The 22205-nt window shown below is 42.5% G+C and overlaps 4 protein-coding genes across 8 annotated transcripts; 3 read left to right on the top strand and 1 right to left on the bottom strand.

Moving 5' to 3' along the window:
• The first annotated feature begins 771 nt into the window (after positions 1-771).
• On the top strand, positions 772-3520 carry dtwd1 (DTW domain containing 1). 4 transcript variants are annotated; one of them, XM_011609998.2, is made up of 5 exons: positions 772-897; positions 1381-1673; positions 1784-1921; positions 2004-2292; positions 2413-3520. In XM_011609998.2, exons 2-5 carry the CDS (start codon positions 1416-1418, stop codon positions 2637-2639), a joined length of 912 nt encoding a protein of 303 aa, XP_011608300.1. In that variant the 5' UTR covers positions 772-897; positions 1381-1415; the 3' UTR covers positions 2640-3520. The 4 variants fall into 4 exon arrangements, with proteins under 4 accessions (XP_011608300.1, XP_011608298.1, XP_003969880.1 ...); XM_011609996.2 differs by having other exon boundaries at positions 809-1009; XM_003969831.3 differs by having other exon boundaries at positions 810-1013.
• Positions 3521-3598: 78 nt separating this feature from the next.
• LOC101061426 (NAD(P) transhydrogenase, mitochondrial-like) lies at positions 3599-14211 on the bottom strand. Of its 2 annotated transcripts, none has more exons than XM_003969830.3 (22): positions 13371-13666; positions 12596-12759; positions 11738-11967; positions 11477-11676; positions 11316-11403; positions 11131-11219; positions 10852-11039; positions 10479-10612; positions 10189-10380; positions 9588-9738; positions 9077-9238; positions 8888-8998; positions 8638-8783; positions 8202-8397; positions 7202-7435; positions 6699-6859; positions 6250-6429; positions 5993-6152; positions 4673-4754; positions 4324-4442; positions 4021-4136; positions 3599-3925 (listed from the first exon to the last, which is right to left on the bottom strand). In XM_003969830.3, exons 2-22 carry the CDS (start codon positions 12723-12725, stop codon positions 3779-3781), a joined length of 3216 nt encoding a protein of 1071 aa, XP_003969879.1. In that variant the 5' UTR covers positions 12726-12759; positions 13371-13666; the 3' UTR covers positions 3599-3778. The 2 variants fall into 2 exon arrangements, with proteins under 2 accessions (XP_003969879.1, XP_029702143.1); XM_029846283.1 differs by lacking the exon at positions 13371-13666 and adding an exon at positions 14187-14211 and having other exon boundaries at positions 3779-3925.
• Positions 13852-17615, top strand: afg2b (AFG2 AAA ATPase homolog B). The gene is made up of 10 exons (XM_011609995.2): positions 13852-14869; positions 14950-15135; positions 15457-15741; positions 15820-16005; positions 16117-16275; positions 16386-16595; positions 16674-16898; positions 16976-17110; positions 17230-17355; positions 17458-17615. The coding sequence occupies exons 1-10, from the start codon at positions 14279-14281 to the stop codon at positions 17593-17595; spliced, it is 2241 nt and encodes a 746-aa protein (XP_011608297.2). The 5' UTR covers positions 13852-14278; the 3' UTR covers positions 17596-17615.
• A 1249-nt stretch (positions 17616-18864) lies between these two features.
• Positions 18865-21687, top strand: c13h15orf48 (chromosome 13 C15orf48 homolog). The gene is made up of 4 exons (XM_003969828.3): positions 18865-19117; positions 19229-19317; positions 19450-19510; positions 19780-21687. The coding sequence occupies exons 1-4, from the start codon at positions 19079-19081 to the stop codon at positions 19846-19848; spliced, it is 258 nt and encodes an 85-aa protein (XP_003969877.1). The 5' UTR covers positions 18865-19078; the 3' UTR covers positions 19849-21687.
• Positions 21688-22205: the final 518 nt, after the last annotated feature.

Raw genomic sequence — 22205 nt, 5'->3', positions numbered from 1 at the left:
ATAAGCATTTCCAAAGTTGACAGCATGGATGGTTATGTTGAGAAATTAAAAGAATGCTTTTGGAAAAAATGCTTTTTGCCAATGAGACCAAATTTTCTTACAAATGTATTATCGTAATCATGTTTGAATGCCAATTTAAATATTTAGGAGAATTATTTTGGAATTGGTGTTTTTGTAATACCTTCCTTGAATCATTACTTGAATCATTTGATATTATTGATGCTTTATAACATGTTGGAATTAAGCAAACAAATTAAATAATTCCATCGAGAAGATGATGGTTGACCTGAGATCCAGGTTCTGTCCACCACTTGAATGTTTTATCGTGTCAGGGATGGTGCGTTGCTATGGTTGCTGCTTTAATAATGCAGGCAGCTTGTTCCCGGCAGGAAACAAATAGCAATTTAGAAGCGACAACATAATGAAAAAAAAAAAAATATATATATATATATATATATATATATATATATATATACCCTTCAAGTTCTATTAACTTGAATCTGAAGAGCAAATCCTTGGGAGATTACAGTAAACTCATGTAAGAATGCCTTATAATAATTTTAGTCAATGTACCGGTACTCTTGCAAACAGTGTATATTTAGCCGACTTCTGATTCGCTGGAATCTATATCACACTTCTCCAGTTATTTTACTAACAGATAGACACTCGGACAAACGCGGACTGTCACATAACCTTTGCTGGGGATATTTTTATGTTTGAAATCATTATATTGGGCGACTGACTGCTGACAGAATTCTACAGCGGGGCGGGGCCAACAGTACCATTTCCTCCGTGTGCTAGTGTGTTTCCGGCGTAGAAGAAGATATTCACGTGGCCGGAAGTTATTGGGACAACAGAAGGCAGCGTGTTTGTTTCTGTGGATCAATTCATATTAAAGTGTGGACTGATTACTGCTAAAAAAGTGATTTTTCTTGGGATTTGTGTTACGTGTCTGCTGTCATTGGAAATATCAATATTTATCACATATACTTGTAGCTTACTGAACCTGGCAAGTATGTCTGCTTGTATTTACACCAGATTCTGGTGAACTCGGGGGCGTTGTTACTAATATCTGATTAGCTTTACACCATTAGCTCTTTATTTGCAGCTTCTCTGATCGTAAAATAATGTAACCAAATTTGTTAAGGTATCAGTGTGTTCAATGCTTGAAAAGGACAGATGATGTTCTGGAATTAATTTCTGCTGTTATCAGTAAGTTCTACAAGACAGGTTAAATGTACTAGTTTTAATGTGAAGAAAAAGACTGCAACGCTGATAACTATTAAGAAAAACTTGCGCGCATTTCACAATAACATACGTTAAAACTGTTTTGGTTGTTGTCTCATTATTTTAATTTCTTGTTCTGTAACTTGTATTCAGCCACGAAGAAGAGTCTGTCGGACGTTACCGCAACAATGGAATGCCAGAATCAGGAGCGGAACCTCGATTCAGGATGCTGTGATAAAACATCGGCCTCTACTGAGGCATCAGACATTTGTGAGGTCACTGAGCAACCTCTCCAAAGTCTGAAATTGGCTTCACATGCAGTCTTGGAGGAAGCACAACAGAGAGGCAGGTTGAAGTGCTCTAAATGTGGAGGGTCAAGAAAGTTCTTCTGCTACACATGCTGCTCATTAGTGGGTGTCACTCGGGAAGAAATTCCTTTAATCAAGGTTTGTATGAAATGATTAATGATTGTTAAATTTCAACTTTGTTGGTGGTATGTTGATTTTGCAAAAAGGGAGAATAAATGTGTTGCTTTTGTGTTTAATGTTGCACTCAGCTTCCTGTAAAGATAGACATCATCAAGCATCCAAATGAAACTGATGGGAAAAGCACTGCAATTCATGCCAAGATCCTTGCCCCCAATGATGTCACTATATACACTTACCCCTGCATTCCTGACTTTGAAAAGGACAAAGTTAGTTTGCAAAACATTTTATTCTGTTCTGACCTTGTCCTGTTGGTGCCCGTCTGAATGTATGTCTCCCTGTTATTTCCAGGTTGTAATGGTATTCCCTGGACCACAGGCTGTGTCTGTTCAAGACATGATACAGTGTTTGCATGACCAGAGTAACAGTAGGTTGCATCACACTTCTTACGAACCTATGAAAAAGCGACTGAAATGTGACGACCTTGGAGGCTCCACGTGTACAGAGGAGTCTTTCCAGACAGGCTCCTCAGATACGACAAAGGGCAGTGAGCCAAGGCAGCGCCTCCTACAGAGGGTGGTCTTTATTGACAGTACATGGAACCAGACCAACAAGATTAGCACAGATGAGCGTTTGCAAGGTAATCAGAAACTTTGTACTTGTTTATTTTTCAAATCTCTTTCAGACAAACATACATCATGCGTTGTATTAAGACCACACTGCTTTCTGACATGCTTTTGGATTTCTGTTTTTCTTCTAGATTTGCTGCAAGTAGAGCTGAAGATGAGAAAAACTTGTTTTTGGCGCCATCAGAAGGGAAAACCGGACTCCTACCTGGCTACTATTGAGGCTATTTATTATTTCCTTAGAGATTACCACAAGTATTGCCTTGGTCAAGAGTATGATGGAGAATATGATAATCTTCTGTTCTTTTACTCCTTCCTGCACTCGGTTGTTAACAAAGCTAAGACTGAGAGAAAAACGTGAGCTACACAAACTTGAGTCCATGGTTTGGAGTCAGACTGGGACACGACAAGCTAATACGCAGCCAATACTCTTCTGATAGTCAATAAGCAGCGGTTGTCAAGTGGTGTTGGTGTTATTTGTACTGTCTAATTTTGAAAAATTGTAAGAAAGGTGGCAACAGGTGGCCTTGCTAGGGTGTATTCCTGCCTCTCACCCAGTGACCACTGTGATAGGCTCCAGCATCACCAGTGTTTCAAGATCAACTACAGATAGATGGATCCAGAAAATAGACTTATTGTTTAATCAGAAATATTTGGCTTTTTTTGGAATTTCATTTTATAGGTTAATATAATTAAGATTACTTCAAAAAATGAATTTTGAAATAAAGATAAATCTCATTCAGACAAACACGAGCCCTTAGAAAATACATGAAATGTGACTGTGATGAAACTAAAACAAGGAAATGTTATGTATTACAGTATTTAAAGTCTGGTTGTATTTTACTGTCAAACCATTTAAGTTTGACAGTTTGTCTCACTAATTAGTCTCACTAATGCAAACTCAAGTGAAAAAGTTTAATGGCTATAACTTTTTAATCGGCAAATCAAAAGCAGAAATGTTTGACAGCTGCTGGTATTTGAAATGAAATAGTCAGTTCACCATGTGATCGAATCAAGTTCAAGCACACCTATGCAACAGGTGTGGGTGGCTCAGCCTTTAGATCTTCACAAGCACATTCATCTTTCCCGATTTGATCTTGCCAGATTTTCCACAGATCACAGAGCTACGCAGAAAAGATTTATGAGGTGACATCAGACATGTTTGCTGAACTGCCAGCAAATGGCTCGTGTCTGTATAACATTAAACTCAATATTGACAAAGCACTTTATAAGAATTTGCTTCTAATCCAAAGTTTTTATCCAGATGCCTCCTTATCCTGAAAGACCTGATTTAAATAAACAAGTCACTCCTGTATTTGATAAATTTAAATACTTTTATTTACAAATGAGTACAGGTTTGAGTGATTAGAGTCTTGTTTTCCATACAAGAAAAAAGTGTGCATATTTTTTAATAGTTTTGCATCTGTTGCACATCATGAAAGACTGGAAATTCATGATAACCTAATTAACTTCAATTGTCCACGATGCCAACAAGGGTTCTCAGTAGAAAGCCTCCCTGATCTTTGCTTGTAAGCTGTCGCATGTTTTCTTGGCATCTCCCAGCAGCATAGATGTGTTGGGCTTGTAGAAAATGGGGTTATCCACTGCAGCATAGCCCACACCCAAGGTACGCTTCATCACAATCACCTGGATTAAATAATTTAAAAGAAACAAAACAAAGATGTGGTGAGCTCATGGTTGTTTGCACAGCAGTATTGCGAGTATTAGTTCAACCATCTGACCTGTTTGGACTTCCACACCTCCAGCACTGGCATTCCAGCAATTATGGAGTTGGGATCTTCTTGTGCTGCGGAATTTACCGTGTCATTGGCACCAATGACCAGGGTTAAATCCGTTTCTGTGGGTCAGACAGTTACATGCAAAGTGGATGATTTAAAAAAATAAATATAAATGTACAGCTCAGATCCTCAGTAAACGTTCCAACTGCTCATATTAGGTTCCATAATTCCTTCTCCTCACAGACAGAACCATGTGTTCCACATTGTGGGTGTGTTGCCCCACAATGTTTTGTGAACAAAGTTTACCAGGGAAGTCTTCATTGATCTCATCCATCTCCAGGACGACGTCATAAGGAACGCCAGCTTCAGCCAAGAGAACATTCAGTTGGCCCGGCATACGACCAGCAACCGGGTGGATTCCAAACCTATCAGCGATGGAAGAATTATATCAGTGGTCATCAAATTGGTTTACATTAGAAGCCACCAACTCAATGACACTATATGTATTATAATTAGACTTTAAAGGGGACCATAGAAATGTTTGGATTCATATTAAATTAACCTGCTAACTACAGCACATTTAAATGAATTTGTAAAATTCAAGAGTTCCTTTAATTGTTAATATAAGCACAGGCAGAGTATAAGAGACAGTTACCTGACAGTTTTCCCCTGTTCACTCAGCATCTTCACCATGTCTGCGATGGGGTATTGTGCTTTAGCTGCACAAAGACCCCAGCCTAAATACAAGAGAACATACAGAGTATCAACTAATTAATGGCATAGAAACACATGGGAGGAGGACATCTGCCATTACTCACAAAATCAAAGTCATACCAAGGTTTAAAAGCATGTGAAAATTAAATTTCTGATATTAATAACTCAAAATTACTCCCTTTAAGGATTTTATCTGTTTTTTGCTTATCCTTAGTAAATCTACAAATATTCTTATGATGCTTTTGTAGATCGGCACATGTTTGACAAATTTTAAATAAAAGCTCAGAGTCATCAGGGATTAAAGAACACTTCAACCATTTTTGATTTGTCCTTTTCTTCTGTCTTTCAAACAAAACTACTCTTGGCAGTAAATCGCTGATCCAAGAGACATTTTTTCCTGAGGAAATCTTTTACACGTGGGATGTATTTGGATCTTCTATGTGGAAAAAAAAATCTCCTTTCCCCGATGTGAGTGCAACCAATTCTAAATTCTTTGCCCCAGTGGTCATAGACCTTAGAAACTTCAACCCCCCTACACACCTTTAGTCCAATCACCAATAACCTGTATGGTTTCATTTCCTAGACAGCTCGAGTGTTCAGTTCCCTCACTGCTGTGTTGTTGACAGCGTGTTGAGAAGTCCCGAGTCTGGATTTAATAACTCCTGAGGCTTTTCAGTGTTTCTGTAATGAAGCCCGCGTGTCGGGCCACACAGGAAGTTGGATGGCGCAGGCTTGGCTGTGACAGCACAGACTGTACTACTGTCTGTCATTATTGTCAGAGTGCTATGCTGTATGATGTAAAGTCCCAAGGGGGCACATTTCCAGGTGGTGAAACAATCAGCATCACAGCTATTCTTGCATTGAAACCATTCCAAAGCAAATCAAACCATGAGTGGTTCCTCTTCTCTAACCAAATAACAACCACCCAGCAGAGACAAATTTGACTAAATCTTTTTTCCATCCAATTAGATGTTTGATTTACATGTTACCAGATGTGTTGGTTCAGTCTGCTGAAGTTAATCAGCTGAGAACATTCTGATCCACTTTAGTGAATGATGACAAATCTGCCTTGTCTCTTGCTCCACTGAAAGCAAAAGGCTTATTTCTAAGACCTTTCACACTCAAGTTCTCTTTAGGGCGTCTAAATTGTCACAACGGTAGACCTATTGTTGGGGAAAAATAGGTTTGACCTTAGGCCAAATGTCACTTTTAGCATCCCACCAAAATGATGCATTTGTAAAGCATTTGTGAGCAAACCAACCTGGTGTGATGATGATGCTGTTGGCTTCCTTGATTATGTCGATGGTCTGGTCAACATTGACCTCGGTGTGAGTGCCGACGATCTCCATGGGCTTACCGCCCGCCGTGGAGGTGGTGCCGTAACCACCCAGGATCACATTGGGCAGCGAGCGGTTCATGGCCTTGAAAATGGAGAAAAGCAATATTAAAGGCTGTAATCTGGCATGAATGTTCAAAGATTTTCAGTTTACAGGATTCCCCCTGTTTATGTGTACTCACCACACACATGATGTAGGAGAGGATGGCACCAGAAGAGCCAATCAGTGCTCCAACAATTGTCAACAGGTTGTTTTCCAGCAAGAAGCCCTCAGCACACAGAGCCCACCCAGAGTAGCTGTTCAGCACAGTAATGACCACAGGCATGTCAGCGCCGCCGATGGCTGCCGTCAGGGTTACACCCTAAGTGGAGGTGGGAGAAATGTTAAAAATCACAGTTCAGCATCCTTAACAAAAAATAAAAACAAACAAATAAAACACACACACACACACACTAAAGCCAAAAATGTCCATCAAAACCAACCACTTGGTGTTAGTAATGACATTCAAATTCAGCTTTACAACAAATTGATAAAGCCACTTCCCTCTCCTGTAAAGAGATTTCTAAGTTATTTTATAACTTACATAAACATCACGGTTAAAATTGCTCCCAGCTGAGTAAATCTTCTCACCATGACAGTTGAAAGGCCAGATACACCCACGAGACACCCCATCCCAGTAGTGTAGCTGGAACTGAGCATAAAGGGCACCAGGCCTCCCATTGATGCAGCCATCAGACCAGCGTTCATTGCATGTCTTCCCGGCAACAACAGCGGGGCAGAGTTCAAGACACCTACAGTCAAAATAAAGAGTCATTTTTTTGCCATTCCTTTACGAGGCTAAATGGAAACACTCTAAAACCATAACAGAAATGTAGCTGTTCAGCAATGGTGTACACTCTGGAACGTAGGAGGCCTGCAATCAGCTGGATGGGGGTACTTTCCCACCCACAAATCAGCTATACCCATAACAAATTACAAGAAATGTTCTATCGTTCCCTTCTCAAACACTCACACTAGTGAAAAATAATGAGTGCTGACATGTGCCTGCAGAATTTCCAAGTCCAGTCCTGGATTTGATGGAGGATCCTCATGTGCTCTGGCATAAACTCACACAACAAACAAAAACCATTTACCTTGCAGCTTGCCATAGGCTACCAGTGAGCCGCTGAAAGTGACGCCTCCGATGTAGGTGCCCAGATAGGCCACAGTCTTCAGCACACCGGCGGCTGGGTGGGTGTCAAGATGGGGGAACTCGATCATGTACTCAGCGACACAGGTGAGGACGGCCGCCAGACCCACAAGACTGTGGAAGGCTGCCACCAGCTGTGGCAAGTCGGAGATTTCAATACGCTTAGCAATGGTGAGACCTGCAGGAGATTGAGGTATTAAAAGCAAAAGGGAGACCAGCCTGGGGTAAGCATGAAAGACTCCAGCAGAACATCGTGAGTTACCTCACCACATCTGGCTGGAGAAAAGCATTGGTGCCAAACACAGTTTAAGTGCAAATATGTTAACATAATGCGTCATTTTCAGTAATATTACTCCTAACAAACAACTTCCGAGCTGAGCTCACCAAATGACAAGTTTGAATTAAAGTGTGTTTTCTTGAAATCATGCAACGGCTAAATCAACACTAAAACCCTGGTGCTCTGCTGTCGGTTTGTGTTTTACTCATTTGTCATCCTGATCTCTTATATTACAATTAACATGTACAACATTCATATGTGATGACGACATCCGCTTGACTTTATATGTCGACAAGATGATCGATGTTATGTTACAAATTAGCAAAGAATTCACACTGCTCAAAGACCGGGGGCAGAGCGTGCAGCGTTAGCATGTAACTCCTTCATGGTGGTCTTGTAAGTTCAAAACAAGCTTGGGAACTTCAAAAGTACGCATGTGAGGAGCTTTATTAATTTTCATTTCTTTTTAAGTGGAGGATGAAAGCAGCAATATGTCATACGTTTTTGGTTCTCCTGGCCATTATACAGTGCAAAGTTATTCAAAAGAGGTTTCACAAAGTGAAAGAGAGTCCTGTGACTGGTATTGTCCTTTTATAAAAAGGAAAATGTGCATTTTCAGCCCTGCATGTAATCACAAGATTTGGATGCTGAGCAAGTAATCACTTACCCAGGGTTCCCCCTGTAGCCATGGCCAGAGACATCTGGGACAGAAGCTCTGGTGAGGGTTTGAGGGCACCCAGAGTGGCAGCAATGCCCCCAGCCACCCCCATCATGCCAAGGGAATTCCCTAAGCGGCTGGTACCCTGCGCAGACAGGCCTGCCAGGGCCCCGACACAGCACAGGCCTGAGCCCAAGTACATCATCTGAGGTGAGAAATGACAGTACAGACTTCTTTGTATTCATTTATATATTACAAAACCATTTAAAACACATCGTAATTCTACAACAGTAATTAAGAATCTCCACATGATCAACCATTTGGGTAAGTATGAAGGTCTAGTGCCGCCTAGTGGCATCACTGATATCACCATGAGACTAAAGCGTCCTCCTGCGTCATTAATCCTAATAACAAGCTTCTTGGTGTTGATTTTGCATCATCTCACCTGCTCAATATTGTATCCTGCAGCAACCGAGGCTCCGTATCCACCTACAAATGCAGCCCCAGGCAGTGCATACAGGTAGTTGTACTCAGGGGGGTCAGTGGGACGCTTGAACATGTCCAACATCCTCTGGGTGATCAGGAAACCACCTGTGTACAAAAACAATGCATTCATAAGCTTTAAAATAAAAAAAATAAAAAAAAAGTGTTCAATGTGGTTCGGCAATTCTAGCGGTAAACGATGAAACTGAAACCTGCGATATTAATGGAGGAAACGAAGGCGGCGGTGAGAGCGAGGCCCTCAGGGAGGCTGGAGGGTGTTAGACCCCCACCCATCAGGGCCAGACCTCCAACTGCAGTCAGACCTGATGGAGAAAACACCAAGATTAAAAAGCACCGTCACAGAAATGGTGGTGGGGGGTATTAAACATCGGAGGCCTGACCTGAGATGGCGTTTGTGACAGACATGAGGGGAGAGTGCAGAGCGGGGGTCACACCCCACACGGTGTGATATCCCACAATCCCAGCAAGGCCAAAGGTTGTGACCATCTGAGCGAACGCTGCGTTGGGAGAGATAATGCCCAGAGCCAGACAGGTGGAAACTCCTGCGGAGACAGAGCGGCGTGAATCTTTCCTATGAAGGAAAAGCTGTGCACATTGTTTGTTAGTCTCCGATGAAGAAATGGAATACTTTGTGGAACCAAACACGTCTGTGTATTTTTACAACAGGTTATGCAAGCACGGTGATTCATAGTTTCTTTTCAGAGAACCATCCGTCTCCAGCCAGGTACACCATCAAGATGTGGTCATGCCAGCACTCTGAATCATCACCCATAAATTTCTTGATTAATCTGCCCTTTACTTGGTTTCACTTAGTTTTCCCGCAAATCTAAGGAGAACCTGAACACTTTATAATGTTCCTCTGTTTTCAAATAACTGGAGATTTTGCCTGACCTGCAGTGTAGACGCTAGCAGAGGTCATGGTACGATTAAATGGAGAGACCTCAGCAGCTTTCTCTGCCGCCATCTCCGCGACTGTTTTCTGTTTCACTGGGGCTGGGGGGGCCGTTTTGGGGAGCGGGGAAGGGAACATGTTTTTGCCTTCCTGGACACATCAGAAACCACAGAAAGCAAATGTGAGAAGACAGATGGGAAACACACATCAAGCCTTTGAAACTTCAAACACCCCCAATTCCGTTCAGCTGAGATCTCCCACAGTGGAAGACTAAAGATGCAGACCGCATCAGAGATGGGGCTGAGCAGCCCAATAGCAATCACCAGGCTATTACTGCTTCTTTTGAAATAAATTGTCCAAATAATGCTTCATTTTTGGGAAAAAAAAGGGGAAGGGTAAACCATTGTGTCCTGTTGAGGTTGCATGCTTTTCCTCCCATTAAAAGTGTCTCGACTTCATAATTACTGGAAAAGCAGATTCAGAATGACAAAATTCTTGAGCCAATCTCAGCTGGCTCATGTTAGATTCACTCATTTCCTGCAGAATTATATCATTACAGCTCACAAAGTGAGAGACAGGACAACAAACTAAATAAGGCACCTTCATCACCACAGTCCCGCGGATGACGTGGTCAATTGTTCCATAGTCAAATTCATCTTTGGCCTCGTAGTGGAAGTATTCCTTGCTGGGGCTAATGGCCTTCAGCAGTTTCAGGATGTTATTTGAATACAAGGTGCTGGCCTGGGTGGCCATGCGGCTGGGCAGGTCTGTGTAACCAACGTGCGTCACCCCCTAAGTATTAGAAAAAGGATGTGTGACATCAGGTTTTTCTAGAATTCATTAATCTTTTGTTTAAACAAATACATCAGCTGGCCAAGTAGAAATCTCACCTTGTGAACATGCAGTTCCCCCGGCTTGGTGGTCTCAATATTGCCCCCTGCCTCTGCAGCCAGGTCCACAACCACAGAACCTTCCTTCATGGACTCTACAAACTCCCTCTTGATCAGAGTAGGAGCCTTCTTCCCTGGAAGCAGAAAATCCAGGCAAAGTGGAGATATATCAGATGTTCACAATAAACTATCGAATCCTTATCCGTCTAGCACCGCTAGAGGGCAGAAAACGACCAAAATGAATCCTGCTTCAAGCTTTATTCTACCACAAGTATAATTGTGCTTCCGCTGTATCTTTATGGTGGAGTTTTTCTAGGTTATGTTTAAATACCCACTCCCTATGATAAAATACTTTTTCAGACATGTCACTGACCTGGAATCAGTGCAGTGCTGATGATGATGTCTACTTCTTTGCACTGCTTGGCAAAAAGTTCCATCTCAGCCTCAATGAACTCCTTCGACATCTCTTTGGCGTAACCTCCGACCCCGTCTCCAGACTCTTTGATGTCAACTTCTAATGGCTCTGCCCCAAATGACTTGAACTGCTCCAGAGCTGCTGGTCTGTCGGTCAGAAGAGCCAAGTTACGATTGAATTAACACAGAGCATTATCATTACAGGGTGGAAGATGATCTTCCCTGCTTTATTTGATACCTGGTGTCAAAACCCCTGACTATGGCTCCCATTGACTTGGCTGCCCCTGCTGCTGCCAAACCTGCCACTCCACCTCCGATAACCAGCACCTAGGTACAACCATTAATATCTCTATGAAGTGTTGTGCAAGAAGGAGGCTTCACCATTATTCAAAAGTGAATAACATGCAACAGCAGGTTGGTTACCTTTGCTGGTGGGACTTTTCCTGCTGCAGTAATTTGACCAGTGAAAAATCTGCCAAAGTTGTTAGCTGCCAGAACCACAGCCTTGTACCTATAGTGCAAAAATTCAGTTCATCAAAACTTATTTCACCCCCTGTTTTTCAACATATTTACATTTTCTGTACCCAGCAATGTTAGCCATGGAGCTAAGGGCATCATAACCCTGTGCAATGGTCACTCTGGGCACCTGGTCCATGGCCAGCACAGTGCTCTGCCTCTCTGACAACTTCTGCATCAGCTGCGAGTTCTGCGCTGGGTAGACAAAGCTCACCAGGGTGGATTTAGGCTTCAGGAAGTCCACTTCACTCAGACTTGGAGCTCGAACCTTCAAGGACGACAGATGTTTCAGAAGAAAATCAAACTCGTTAGACGAGATGCGTACCAACCTTGAGGACCAGGTCTGAGCCAAAGGCTCCCTTGACGTCAGTAATTGTGGCTCCGGCGTTTTTGTACTGCTGATCAGAGAACTTTGACTCCTCTCCAGCTCCGCTCTCCACCTGTACCCGGAAGCCCTGCTTGACCAGCGCCTCCACGCCAGCAGGAGACAGGGCCACACGGCGCTCATTCTGTAGAGTCTCCTTTGGAACACCGACCACTAGGTCCTTATAGAGCACACCTGAACACAGAAAACGAAGGGTTTCTTCTGCATTTCACAAAAAGTTTAATACTTTTAATGGACAGATGAAAGTTTAATACAAAAAACTGAAAAAAAAACAAACAAGAACAGAGTGGGTGTAATGTGTGGGCAGCTGAGACCATGCAGCTCAGCCCAGTATTTGGTTACACTTCCTCTCCATACAAGGTGCAGTGACCTCGCCACCATGGAGGCAGGTGATTGGCTCTGAGCCAGTGCTCAGCTCTACAGGCCTGTGCTCCACAGAGACACACCGAGATCCAACATAAAGACTCACACTCCCTAAGAAAACTTTTCGAACATTCTAAAGCATGCCACACTCGCAGCTATGGGGGTCTACAAACAAACGTGTCCATAAAATTCCGACTGCCGTTGAAAATGTATATGTCACCTTTAACTGACCTCTCACATGTTAGCAGCTCCAACAGCTTAACGAGCCCTGACAGTGTGGGCAACTATAGCTATCACCATTTTATAAACGGCTCTTTAAACTGCTGCCAAATAGTTGACAACTTGTCCGTGATCATTGTCCACAAACAGAAACAAAAAGAAAACCCAGACTAGCAAAAAGGTCATAACCCAAAACAAAAAACTTATATATATATCCTACCTTTGGATATTTGTTGGTCCCATAATGCGGAGAAAGTCCTAAAATGCCTCCTTTCGTGTATCTTTTGCTGGATCCTTCGCTGGAACAAAATGTCAGAAGTGCTGCAGAGGCAGCGCAGGAGGATCGACATGGCCACAGAATGTCTGCCCCAAGACTCTCGAGCTCTTCAACATAAACACAAAACAATAGCACGTAAGTAATCCTTGTTACGCCGTCAAACACCAAAGCACATGATAATCCTCTTCCAAGTAATGTCCTGCTGGGTCCCAACAGGCACACTCAGGTTGTGCCTGCTGCAAGGCCTTCAGACAGCAGTGAGAGTTTTGCTCTGAATGATCTCCCCCCCCACACACACACACACACACACACACACACACACACACACACACACACACACACACACACACACACACACACACACACACACACACACACACACACAAGACTTGTGGCCAGATCTGGAATTATGACGGCTGCAGGGGGAGAAACTGTGCCAGGTCTGGCCCATGTCAACGTGAGCAGGAGCACAAGGAAAAGGACAGAGAGAAGTGTTGAAAAATGTGGCGTCTTTACAAAATAATCTGTAAGCAGACACAATGCATGAATAGCATTATTCACTCAGACTTATTTACTTCTGATCCTATATTTCCTTAAATCGTTCCATTAAAATAACTCGGTTAACGTGTGTCCTTCAGCTTCCACCTCTCTGTCGAACTCAATCATATCTTGCAAAATTAGTTTTTATTGTGCATTCGTCTTTATTCCCCAGACTTGCCTTCCAGGTTTCCAGAAAGAGCAGGTTCAAGTTCGGTCAGCAGCAGGGTCACCTGTGAGACGTCCTACCCAAAATCCAGTCGCCTGCTCCCAGGAACAGACCGACGACCTTCCGCAGTGTGGATATCACTGCTGAACACTTTATGTATAAATAGCAAGTGTGTCATGTGACCAGAAGCCATAACCACCGCTGAAGCAGATCAACTGTCCGCAGCCACTAATTGGGACTCAGACAGGCGACGTGGATATAGACGAGATGGATTAACATGACTTACAAATCATCATTTTTAGTTGATACGGAAAACTTGTTGTTCAACATTTTTGTGCGGCTACAAAACATATGATTAAACCTATGCAATATTGGCAACATATAATTTAGGTGGAAGAACAAGTTTTTCGTTTGCTTTACTTTCTTTTATGTACGTACATGACGTCAAGGGAGGAAATAACTTTTTCAACTAAGGGTTGGACGATCATAACCATTTCCTGGCTTACCTCGGTCGTTAAAACACTATCGTTCACGTGATGGCTTTGGAAACATAAACAACGTAAATGAATACGATAAATATCAGTTCATATCATTTTTGTATAACAATAATTGGATATTCATGTTTCAAGTAAGCAAGCTGTATTCGCAGGAAAAGGCTTTTATTGGCCAACTCATTCTTTTAACAGCCACATGGGCGTTATAAACATTAGCCTCTTTTCTGTCGCTATTCAAAAACGGGTACCATTTATCCCATACTGAAACGTAAATTTGGTATGCAACGATGTGGCAGCAGAGCTAAAACGGTATTTTTCACAGCTGAAAACGAACCTCTAGCAGCACTTAGCCTGGCTTAATGTAAGTGAAGTTAGCCTGTGTCCAACAAGTAACGTTGTCCTGTTGCCTGAGTGGCTCTTGTCAGGATGTCTGTGAGACTGCTGCCGGTGGATCCATCAGATCAAGGATCTCAGAGATGCAGGATGGGCCCGGCGTTGATGTCAGCGTTGGGTTTGAGTCTTGGCTCTCCTTTGCTGATCTCGTTCCCCCGTGGAAGTTGCTTGTGCACAGCTTGGCCACGGACAGACCTGGCCGAGGGTTTCCTGCAGACAGATCTTAAAGTTTCATCCCCCAGTCTGATGTCCCACCCTCCAACACAACTTCAAATGGATCATAGCAAGATCACGCCGGTAACCTGCTCCATCCTCAGATGTGTCAAGACAACTGTGATCGTCGGGAGCGTTGAATTTAAAAAACGCACCCCTTCACGCCTCATTCACGAGCTCGTCAAAGACATGCTGAAGGGTTTGTATGTGCAAACAACGTTTGTGGTAAACCTGGAGGATTTTGATACAGATATTAAATATGTTGTTATTGAGGACATCAAATCGGATTCTGTCAGTGGTGGATTAATTACCTCAAAAACGGGTTTAGAGATAGTTGGTATCCTGACTGCCCGGTACTACAACAGCCAGCTGCAGAACCAGAATATGGTCCCACTGGGGGGACTGGAGGAGGTTTGTGAATTAGTGTAATGGAATTATATGATCAGTGCTCCCAGCAGGGCAAATTTCATCTATTCCTTTCTCTGTTTCAGGTAAGTGCCTCCCTAAAGGAAATACTGCAGCTGCCTCTCCTCTATCCAGGCACATTGACCTCGCTTTGTGTGACATGTCCCAGGGGGGTGCTCCTTGTTGGTCCCCCAGGTGTTGGTAAGACTCAGCTGATCCACAAAGTGACGGGTGAGGTTGGAGCCAGCCTGGTGGTGACCAGAGGGCCAGAGGTAAAAACATCAATTCGCCTGTCAGAGAGCTACCAGCTTAATTAAAGCTGTTTGTCATACGGAAAGTGTGTTACACCAGTCTATTTTAGTGATTTACAATTTTATACTGTCACTTATGATTTTGCAAATTCATAAATAGTTCAGAAGCTGGTGAATGACAATCAAGTTCTTGTCGTCAAGGTAAAATACGTGTCCATACATTAAAGACATTGAACACACACCGACCACCATTCCACCTGTTGCTGGACAGAGGTCGGGTCACTGTTGGGCAGATTCTTCCATTCGAGTCTTGTTGATGGACGGCGTAACTGCTTACTCCAGGTTGTGGGCTCACGGCCGGGTGAGAGTGAGGAGAAGCTGCGGGCTGTGTTTGAGCGTGCTCGATTTGCTGCAGAAGAGGGTCCCTGCGTGCTCTTCTTGGACGAGCTGGACTCCCTGTGTCCGAAGAGAACCAGCTCCTCAGCACCAGAGAATCGACTGGTTGCTCAGCTCCTGACGCTGATGGACGGCGTGGATCAGTCAGATCGCTTCCTGGTCGTAGGTGCCACCAATCGTCCGGACAGCTTAGACCCAGCACTGCGCAGGCCTGGAAGATTCGACAGAGAGGTAGCTTCATAAAATCCAGTACATACACATGACCATCTGAAAGTGTTGTAGGTACTGAGATGAACCTGCTTCCTTAAGGTGATCATTGGCCCTCCAACCGTACAGCAGAGAAAGGCCATCTTGACTGTTCTGTGTGCCGGGATGCCTGTTTGTCCCAGTGTGGACATGGCAGAGCTTGCACAGCAGACGACTGGATACGTAGGAGCAGATCTTAGTGCTCTTTGTCGGGAAGCTGCAATGAACGCCATCAGGGAGGACAACAAGGTTGACACATCCTTAAAAACACAATGCAATCTTTTCCTCTGAGGAAATGTGTAGGCCCACCTCAATTTGCATGCAGCTCCACTCATCAATTGTTGCCTTGTTTTTCCACAGTATTTAAGAGAGCAGACCATAGGTATGAAACACTTCCAGGAGGCACTAAAGGTGGTGCTGCCTTCCTGTTTGCGGGGCAGCCTGGGCAGGACAGAACTTTCACCGGTGTCCTGGGAGCAGATAGGAGGCCTGGATGAAGTCAAATTCAAACTACGACAGGTGACGAGTAACTTAATACCGGCGGTTTAATTGGAGAGTGTGCAATTCTGTGGCCCGGGCTAATGTCCTAATGGATTTATTGTTTATTTTTACATTAACTGAAATGAAAGAGTGTTGAGTGGCCCATGAGATATCCTGAGGCGTTTGTTCGAATGGGCCTGCACCGGCCTCGTGGCGTGCTGCTGTATGGACCCCCGGGTTGTGCAAAGACAACACTCGTTAGGGCTGTGGCCTCCTCATCCCACTGTGCCTTCCTCTCTGTCAGTGGTGCTGACCTCTACTCGCCCTATGTCGGAGACTCAGAGAAGGCCTTGGCGCAGGTTCTGTCTTCCCTCCTGTAAACTGTAACTCCACCCGCCTGTCTCATCCACTGACATAAAACCATTACCCCTCCACAGCTGTTTCACCAGGCCCGGGCCTGCGCTCCGTCCATCCTGTTCCTTGATGAGATCGACTCATTGATTAGCTCACGGTCCAGCGCTAATGGGACTAACAGCGCGCACACACGCCTTCTGTCAGTGCTTCTGAATGAGATGGATGGAATTGGCTTGAAGACCGTAGAGAGGAGAGGAGCAAAGGTGCTGCAGGCAGAGGGAGTGGAGGAGGGTCACGCGCTGGAGAAGGTCAATCCTCTCGCTTCTCAAAGATCTGCCCATTAGTAATTGTCTCATTACGTCAGTGTATTTGTGGTGGTCAATAGATGGACCACCAAGAAGTCTGCAACAAAGATGTGATGGTGATAGCAGCCACAAACAGGCCTGAATGCTTAGACAGTGCCTTGCTCCGACCAGGCCGGCTTGACCACATTATCTACATCCCGCCACCTGACCAGCAGGTAACTACATGTCTTCACAGTATACTGTTTTTTTTTAATGTCATATACACATTTGCTTTATTTTACTTGTATTTTTATTTGTTGTATTTTATTGAACTTTATTATTGATGTGGTTGCAGGCTCGGCTGTGCATCCTGAAGGTGTGTACAGAGTCGATGCCCCTTGGCCCAGATGTATGTCTGGAAGAGCTGGTGGAAAAAACAGAGCTTTACTCTGGAGCGGACCTACAAAATCTCTGCAAAGAGGTAGCAACAATGCAGAAATACTCCTGGTTATGGAGTACACAATATCACTGTAGCTCTCTACGAGAGAGAGTCTCTGGCTTTTAAACATGTTTTATTTTTTAGGCTGCTCTGTTGGCCCTTCAAGAGGAGAACTTGGAGGCTTCAGCCCTTAAACACAGATACTTCGTTCAGGCCCTCAGCAGAATGAGGCCCTCTCTTACTGAACAGCAAATCAACAGCTATCAGAAAACACCCAGATAATAAAGCACTTTTGGACAGACTGCTTTTTTGGGGTTTTTTTTCCATTTACCTTTTGAACTACTGCAGTAGATTTGAATATTAACGCTTAAGAAGCGTCAACCTGTATCTAGCTTTGCTTTTATTCAAAACAACATAATATTGTTACATTGCATTAAAACCATAGATGACTATGGAAAAATCAGAGTCGATACCTGTGGAAGTACATAATACAGGGCAAGTTTGAAAAAGAGACACTTGACTGTCTTGCAGGTTGTGTTGGGAGTTAATGGGAGCTGACAGGCCAGAGACAGTCACAATTTCTTTGGAATTGTCTGATCATTTTAATTCCATCATATTTTGCCACTTCAAAGACTGCACCGTTTATTTAGTGTTTCTCTGTAATCTTAACTGTTAATTACAGTTTATATCCCATTTTGACAGTTGATATGCAGACTTTTTCTGCATGCAAGCTACTTATGAAATGACTGAGTCAAAATCACTTTTCTTTAGAAAACTATTGAGGATTTTTACAATTTATGTTGTACGTTGCATAATCACATATGTTGCACAACACAACATAATTAAGTATATTTTTTGCCATTGTGAAAAACTGGGACTTTAGTTCCTTTCTCTTGTGACCCAATTACATTTTAATCAGCAAATTTAATCCTCTACTAGTTGCTGGGCAAGTTTATTTTGTTTTTGTGGGTGTTTTGAACTTTGGCCTTTATGACTTTGTTTTAAGTATTTAATGGCATTGGTCTGGAATACTACAGTTGATAATTAGCCTTTTGCCTAACGCTAGCACATTTACAGCAATATCCACAAACGTTTCTTGTTATTTAAAAATATCCCATTTTTGACAATTTCAGAAAGTCTAAATGTTTCTGGTCTACATAGCCAAATTAAACGCTACAACTAAAACATAAAGCGCCAATATGATTTTATTTTGAGGTTTCATGCATGCACGTTTGGTTTTTCCAGGTCTAATATTAAAACGTCCCATTAACAAGACATTTATCATGGTCATATATGTTTTAATATATTATTAAAAGAAAGTCAGTAAAGTGACGTTAATTATACTATTTTTGTGGTATTATGTTCTCGAACAACGAAATCATTTGTGTGTGTGTGTGTGTGTGTGTGTGTGTGTGTGTGTGTGTGTGTGTGTGTGTGTTAAAAGTGTACGTTCTATATCTGACCCCAAGGGGGCGCTGTATGTCGCCCAAAACGATATTGATCCTTATTAATGTGGATCTGAAATTGCGACCCGAGGCAGAATTTTACTGCAGGAAGTGATCTCTGTCTACGTGCTTTGTACCTCGTCTGCGCTTTCATCCATTTCACATAAAGTCTTCTAACCGGATGTTGTGGCCAGACATTCGAAGGACTTTGCTCTCTCAACAGGTGAGACCTGCCACACGCAGCTGCATCCCGGACGCGCTGCCTTCATCCAATATCATTCTTGCTTTTTTCAAGCAGTTTGATATTTTGAATATTAGAGATGGCTGGATTTTTCCAAATGCTGAGGAAGAAGAAGGAGGTGAGGTTTTTTGTTTGTTTTTTGTTGTTTGTTTTTTTAATATATAGAATAAGATGAGCTGGATGTAAAATGCGTTTATAACAACGTCCTTAAAAAACATGTGCGTTGCAGCTGATCCCTCTGATAGGCTTCATGGCGTTTGCTGCAACAGGAGCCACCACCGCTGCTTTGTATTTTCTATTTACGAAACCTGATGTTATGTGAGTCATTTGTAATATTTTGTCCATTATTTATTACGTTCAATTAATTGTACCAGATGTATTATAGCTGGTAGACTTTGAGGTACAAATGCCCTCTACTGATGCAGAACTCTCATTCACATTCATTTTTAGCCTGAATAAGTCCTACAACCCAGAACCGTGGGAGAAGGTAGACCCATCAAAACCTCAGAAGGTAACAAGCCTTTACTAACAAATCATCATAGTTTATCACCTTTGGTTGTTTTTAAATGTACGACCAATATAAGACTGCGATTCAGTTTCAAGCTGCTGTTTGCTGAGTCACTGCACAAGAAAATATGATCATATCAGTCTGTTTTTATGGGTAATCATATTTGTATGAGGAACGGGCAATCTCCCTCCTTGCTTTCAGTTTTATTATGTGTAATTCTTGCATATTTGAATAACAAGGAACTTAAGTGAATTTCCTTCCATTTCTGGCAGCTCCTCACTATTAATCAACAGTGGAAACCAGTGGAGGAGCTGGAGCTCGTAAAGAAACTCACCAAATGAAGCCCGAATAGAAGGAAAGGAAGGCAGTCAGCTGCTAGAGAGATGCCTGTCTCCTTGTCTGCCCCTCATCAGTCTAACAGAATCCTTTCTGCACCAACTAGAATGATTTAACACTCAGTGTGCGGAAACGCTTCTGCTCCACTGGTGGGGTTTCACCCTGGACTGTAAATATCCATCTCAAGGTCGTCCATCTGCAAAGGTCTCAACTTGAAAACCACCGTCTCACAGCACGGTGAAGTATATTCATGTGTGTGTCAAGCAGCAGCCTCTTAAAAATGTGAACACACTAGAAATGTGTGAAAATGTGTTTCTGTCCATAAATTAGTGTGAACAACAACTGTTTTCAAACCTTTCTGTAAGAAGAAAAACAAACATTTGTGATTTCAGTTTTGAATCAATCTCAAACAAAAAAGTAGTTTACCTAAAAAAAATAAACATTTGATTTAGGTTTAATATTCTCAAATTCTGGAAATTACGATGGCTTTGTTGACAGAAAGGAGAGCAGATGCTAACCTGTTTTTCAGGCTTTGCTGTGTGTTGGAAATGTCATTAAACCCGATGAAGAGTGCAGAATCAGCTACCCGCCTGTACAGTAATGCAATATGCAAATGATCGACATAAAAGATATCCAGGGGTGCACGAGGGTAAAAGTAAAAGTAAAGATAGAAATGAGGCTCAGAAAACAGGAAGGAAAGTAAAACTGAGCCAACAAAAGCACAAAAGGTTTGAATATAAAGCATTAAAGAGAAAGTAACAAAGGCTATAAAAGACTGATTCCCAGAACGACAACAATAAAGTGAGCCACAGTAAAAGCTGTAATATAAAAAGTTTAAAAGGATAACATCACATGTCAAGTCAGGCCATCTCACAGGTTAAAAAAGGGGCAAATTGTGTTTTTTAGGCCCTTTTTCTTGTTTCTTTCATTAATGCCGAAGTTCAACTTCTATCATGATGAGCAGAAGGTGAATCTAAAAGCACTGAATCAGCACTCAGGGAGCCATGCAGACACCTGCAGCGGGGTGATGGCCGCATCAGCCTGCCTTTTCAACCATTTCCACAGTTTACAGCTATTAAGACACTAGATTGGGGTTAAACTAATGATTATTAAAGCTGAGTGTGGTCTGGTGAGTGAACAGACGCTCAGTGTCTGAGTGCTTCTGTGCTTCATTGTGCTTCCCTTGTGGAGATAAATGATTTCATTAATAATGAATGTGAAAGACTGAACCACACCGAGATGACAGTGTTGGGTGTGTCTGCACGCAGCAGGCCAGTTGGTTTTACTTCCTTCTATGTTTCTCACTTATTTACTCTTAACTTCTATCTGGTTTTTCCTGTATCTTGGATCGAGAAATTTAACTGTAATAGTTTTGACTCAAATTTAATGTGATGCCAGAGACACACACCAGTCAAAGTGTGTGCGACCCCAGAGTTTAACCATAGAAACATTTAGACAAAGGAGGAAGGTGTGTGAAGTGTGTACGTGACCGTCTGAGACCAGAGACCACGTGACTGGGATATGAGTAAAGCACAAAAATGGAATTCCCCGCCTGCCATCAGTTGATTAACTAGTGCAGGAAGTGACCTCTCCTGACCAGCTTTCACTTTAAATAATGTACCTGAGAGCGTAACAGGACTGGAACCGATGCCTGCTGAGGTTAGACAAGGACGCAGCGCATCAGGTGGATGTTCTAAAGTAAACTCTTGACTTGACTGCGACCCGCAGAGACACTCTCTCACTTTTGGTTTAGTGGCTTTCTGTTGAGCCGGATGTTGCCTGGAAACCGAGACGCTCCCTGTTTGCATGTAACCAATGATAAACTTTGGACGTGTTAATATTCAGTCCAGTTTTGTGTAAAATATACATTTTCATAATGTCACAAATATAAAACACTGTTCCAGCTTTTAACCCTTAAAAAAAATCAAACCTGCCTTTATTTTAGATTTAATTTAAAATCTATTTATATTCTATTCATATTCAAATTCACACATTCAAAACATGATATAATTCCCCCATAATGCGACACAATTAATTAGAACTGAACAATTAATAACAAATTATTCCAAACGGAAAAATGTTAAATGTTCGTTAAACGACGCCGCCTAGCGTTGAAGTGGGAAAATGTCCCTAAATGGAAAAAGATAGGAACAAACCAGGTCACCAACTAATAAGATTTATGGAGATAGATTTAACCATAACAATAAAAACATCCAGAGTGATTGAAAATTTTATTACAAAAAAAAACAGCAATCCAGCAACTGATTGTTCTTGATGATTAACGTCAGCATATAAAGAAAGAAAAGAAAATTACAACAGGTAATTTTTAACACATAATTCCTGATGGGTTTGTGTGCTTGTT

This window comes from Takifugu rubripes, chromosome 13 (assembly GCF_901000725.2).
Source record: "Takifugu rubripes chromosome 13, fTakRub1.2, whole genome shotgun sequence".
In the NCBI taxonomy this organism is placed as follows: domain Eukaryota; kingdom Metazoa; phylum Chordata; class Actinopteri; order Tetraodontiformes; family Tetraodontidae; genus Takifugu; species Takifugu rubripes.
The sequence above is the reverse complement of the archived record's forward strand: the minus strand, read 5'-3'. Positions and strand labels throughout refer to the sequence as shown.

What these genes read in the sequence shown, in the direction of transcription:
- LOC101061426 (XM_029846283.1), bottom strand. Translation starts at nt 12,725, where the DNA reads ATGTCGATCCTCCTGCGCTGCCTCTGCAGCACTTCTGACATTTTGTTC. An exon ending in CAGGATACAATATTGAGCAG is followed by an intron (nt 8,398 to 8,637) that starts GTGAGATGATGC and finishes TTCTCACCTCAG; the next exon opens with ATGATGTACTTGGGCTCAGG. An exon ending in CAGCATCATCATCACACCAG is followed by an intron (nt 4,755 to 5,992) that starts GTTGGTTTGCTC and finishes TCTTGTATTTAG; the next exon opens with GCTGGGGTCTTTGTGCAGCT.
- afg2b (XM_011609995.2), top strand. Translation starts at nt 14,279, where the DNA reads ATGTCTGTGAGACTGCTGCCGGTGGATCCATCAGATCAAGGATCTCAG. An exon ending in TCAAATTCAAACTACGACAG is followed by an intron (nt 16,276 to 16,385) that starts GTGACGAGTAAC and finishes CTGAAATGAAAG; the next exon opens with AGTGTTGAGTGGCCCATGAG. An exon ending in CAGAGAAGGCCTTGGCGCAG is followed by an intron (nt 16,596 to 16,673) that starts GTTCTGTCTTCC and finishes ACCCCTCCACAG; the next exon opens with CTGTTTCACCAGGCCCGGGC.
- c13h15orf48 (XM_003969828.3), top strand. Translation starts at nt 19,079, where the DNA reads ATGGCTGGATTTTTCCAAATGCTGAGGAAGAAGAAGGAG. An exon ending in TGCTGAGGAAGAAGAAGGAG is followed by an intron (nt 19,118 to 19,228) that starts GTGAGGTTTTTT and finishes TGTGCGTTGCAG; the next exon opens with CTGATCCCTCTGATAGGCTT. An exon ending in TTTACGAAACCTGATGTTAT is followed by an intron (nt 19,318 to 19,449) that starts GTGAGTCATTTG and finishes ATTCATTTTTAG; the next exon opens with CCTGAATAAGTCCTACAACC.
- dtwd1 (XM_011609998.2), top strand. Translation starts at nt 1,416, where the DNA reads ATGGAATGCCAGAATCAGGAGCGGAACCTCGATTCAGGATGCTGTGAT. An exon ending in CTGACTTTGAAAAGGACAAA is followed by an intron (nt 1,922 to 2,003) that starts GTTAGTTTGCAA and finishes TGTTATTTCCAG; the next exon opens with GTTGTAATGGTATTCCCTGG. An exon ending in CACAGATGAGCGTTTGCAAG is followed by an intron (nt 2,293 to 2,412) that starts GTAATCAGAAAC and finishes TTTTTCTTCTAG; the next exon opens with ATTTGCTGCAAGTAGAGCTG.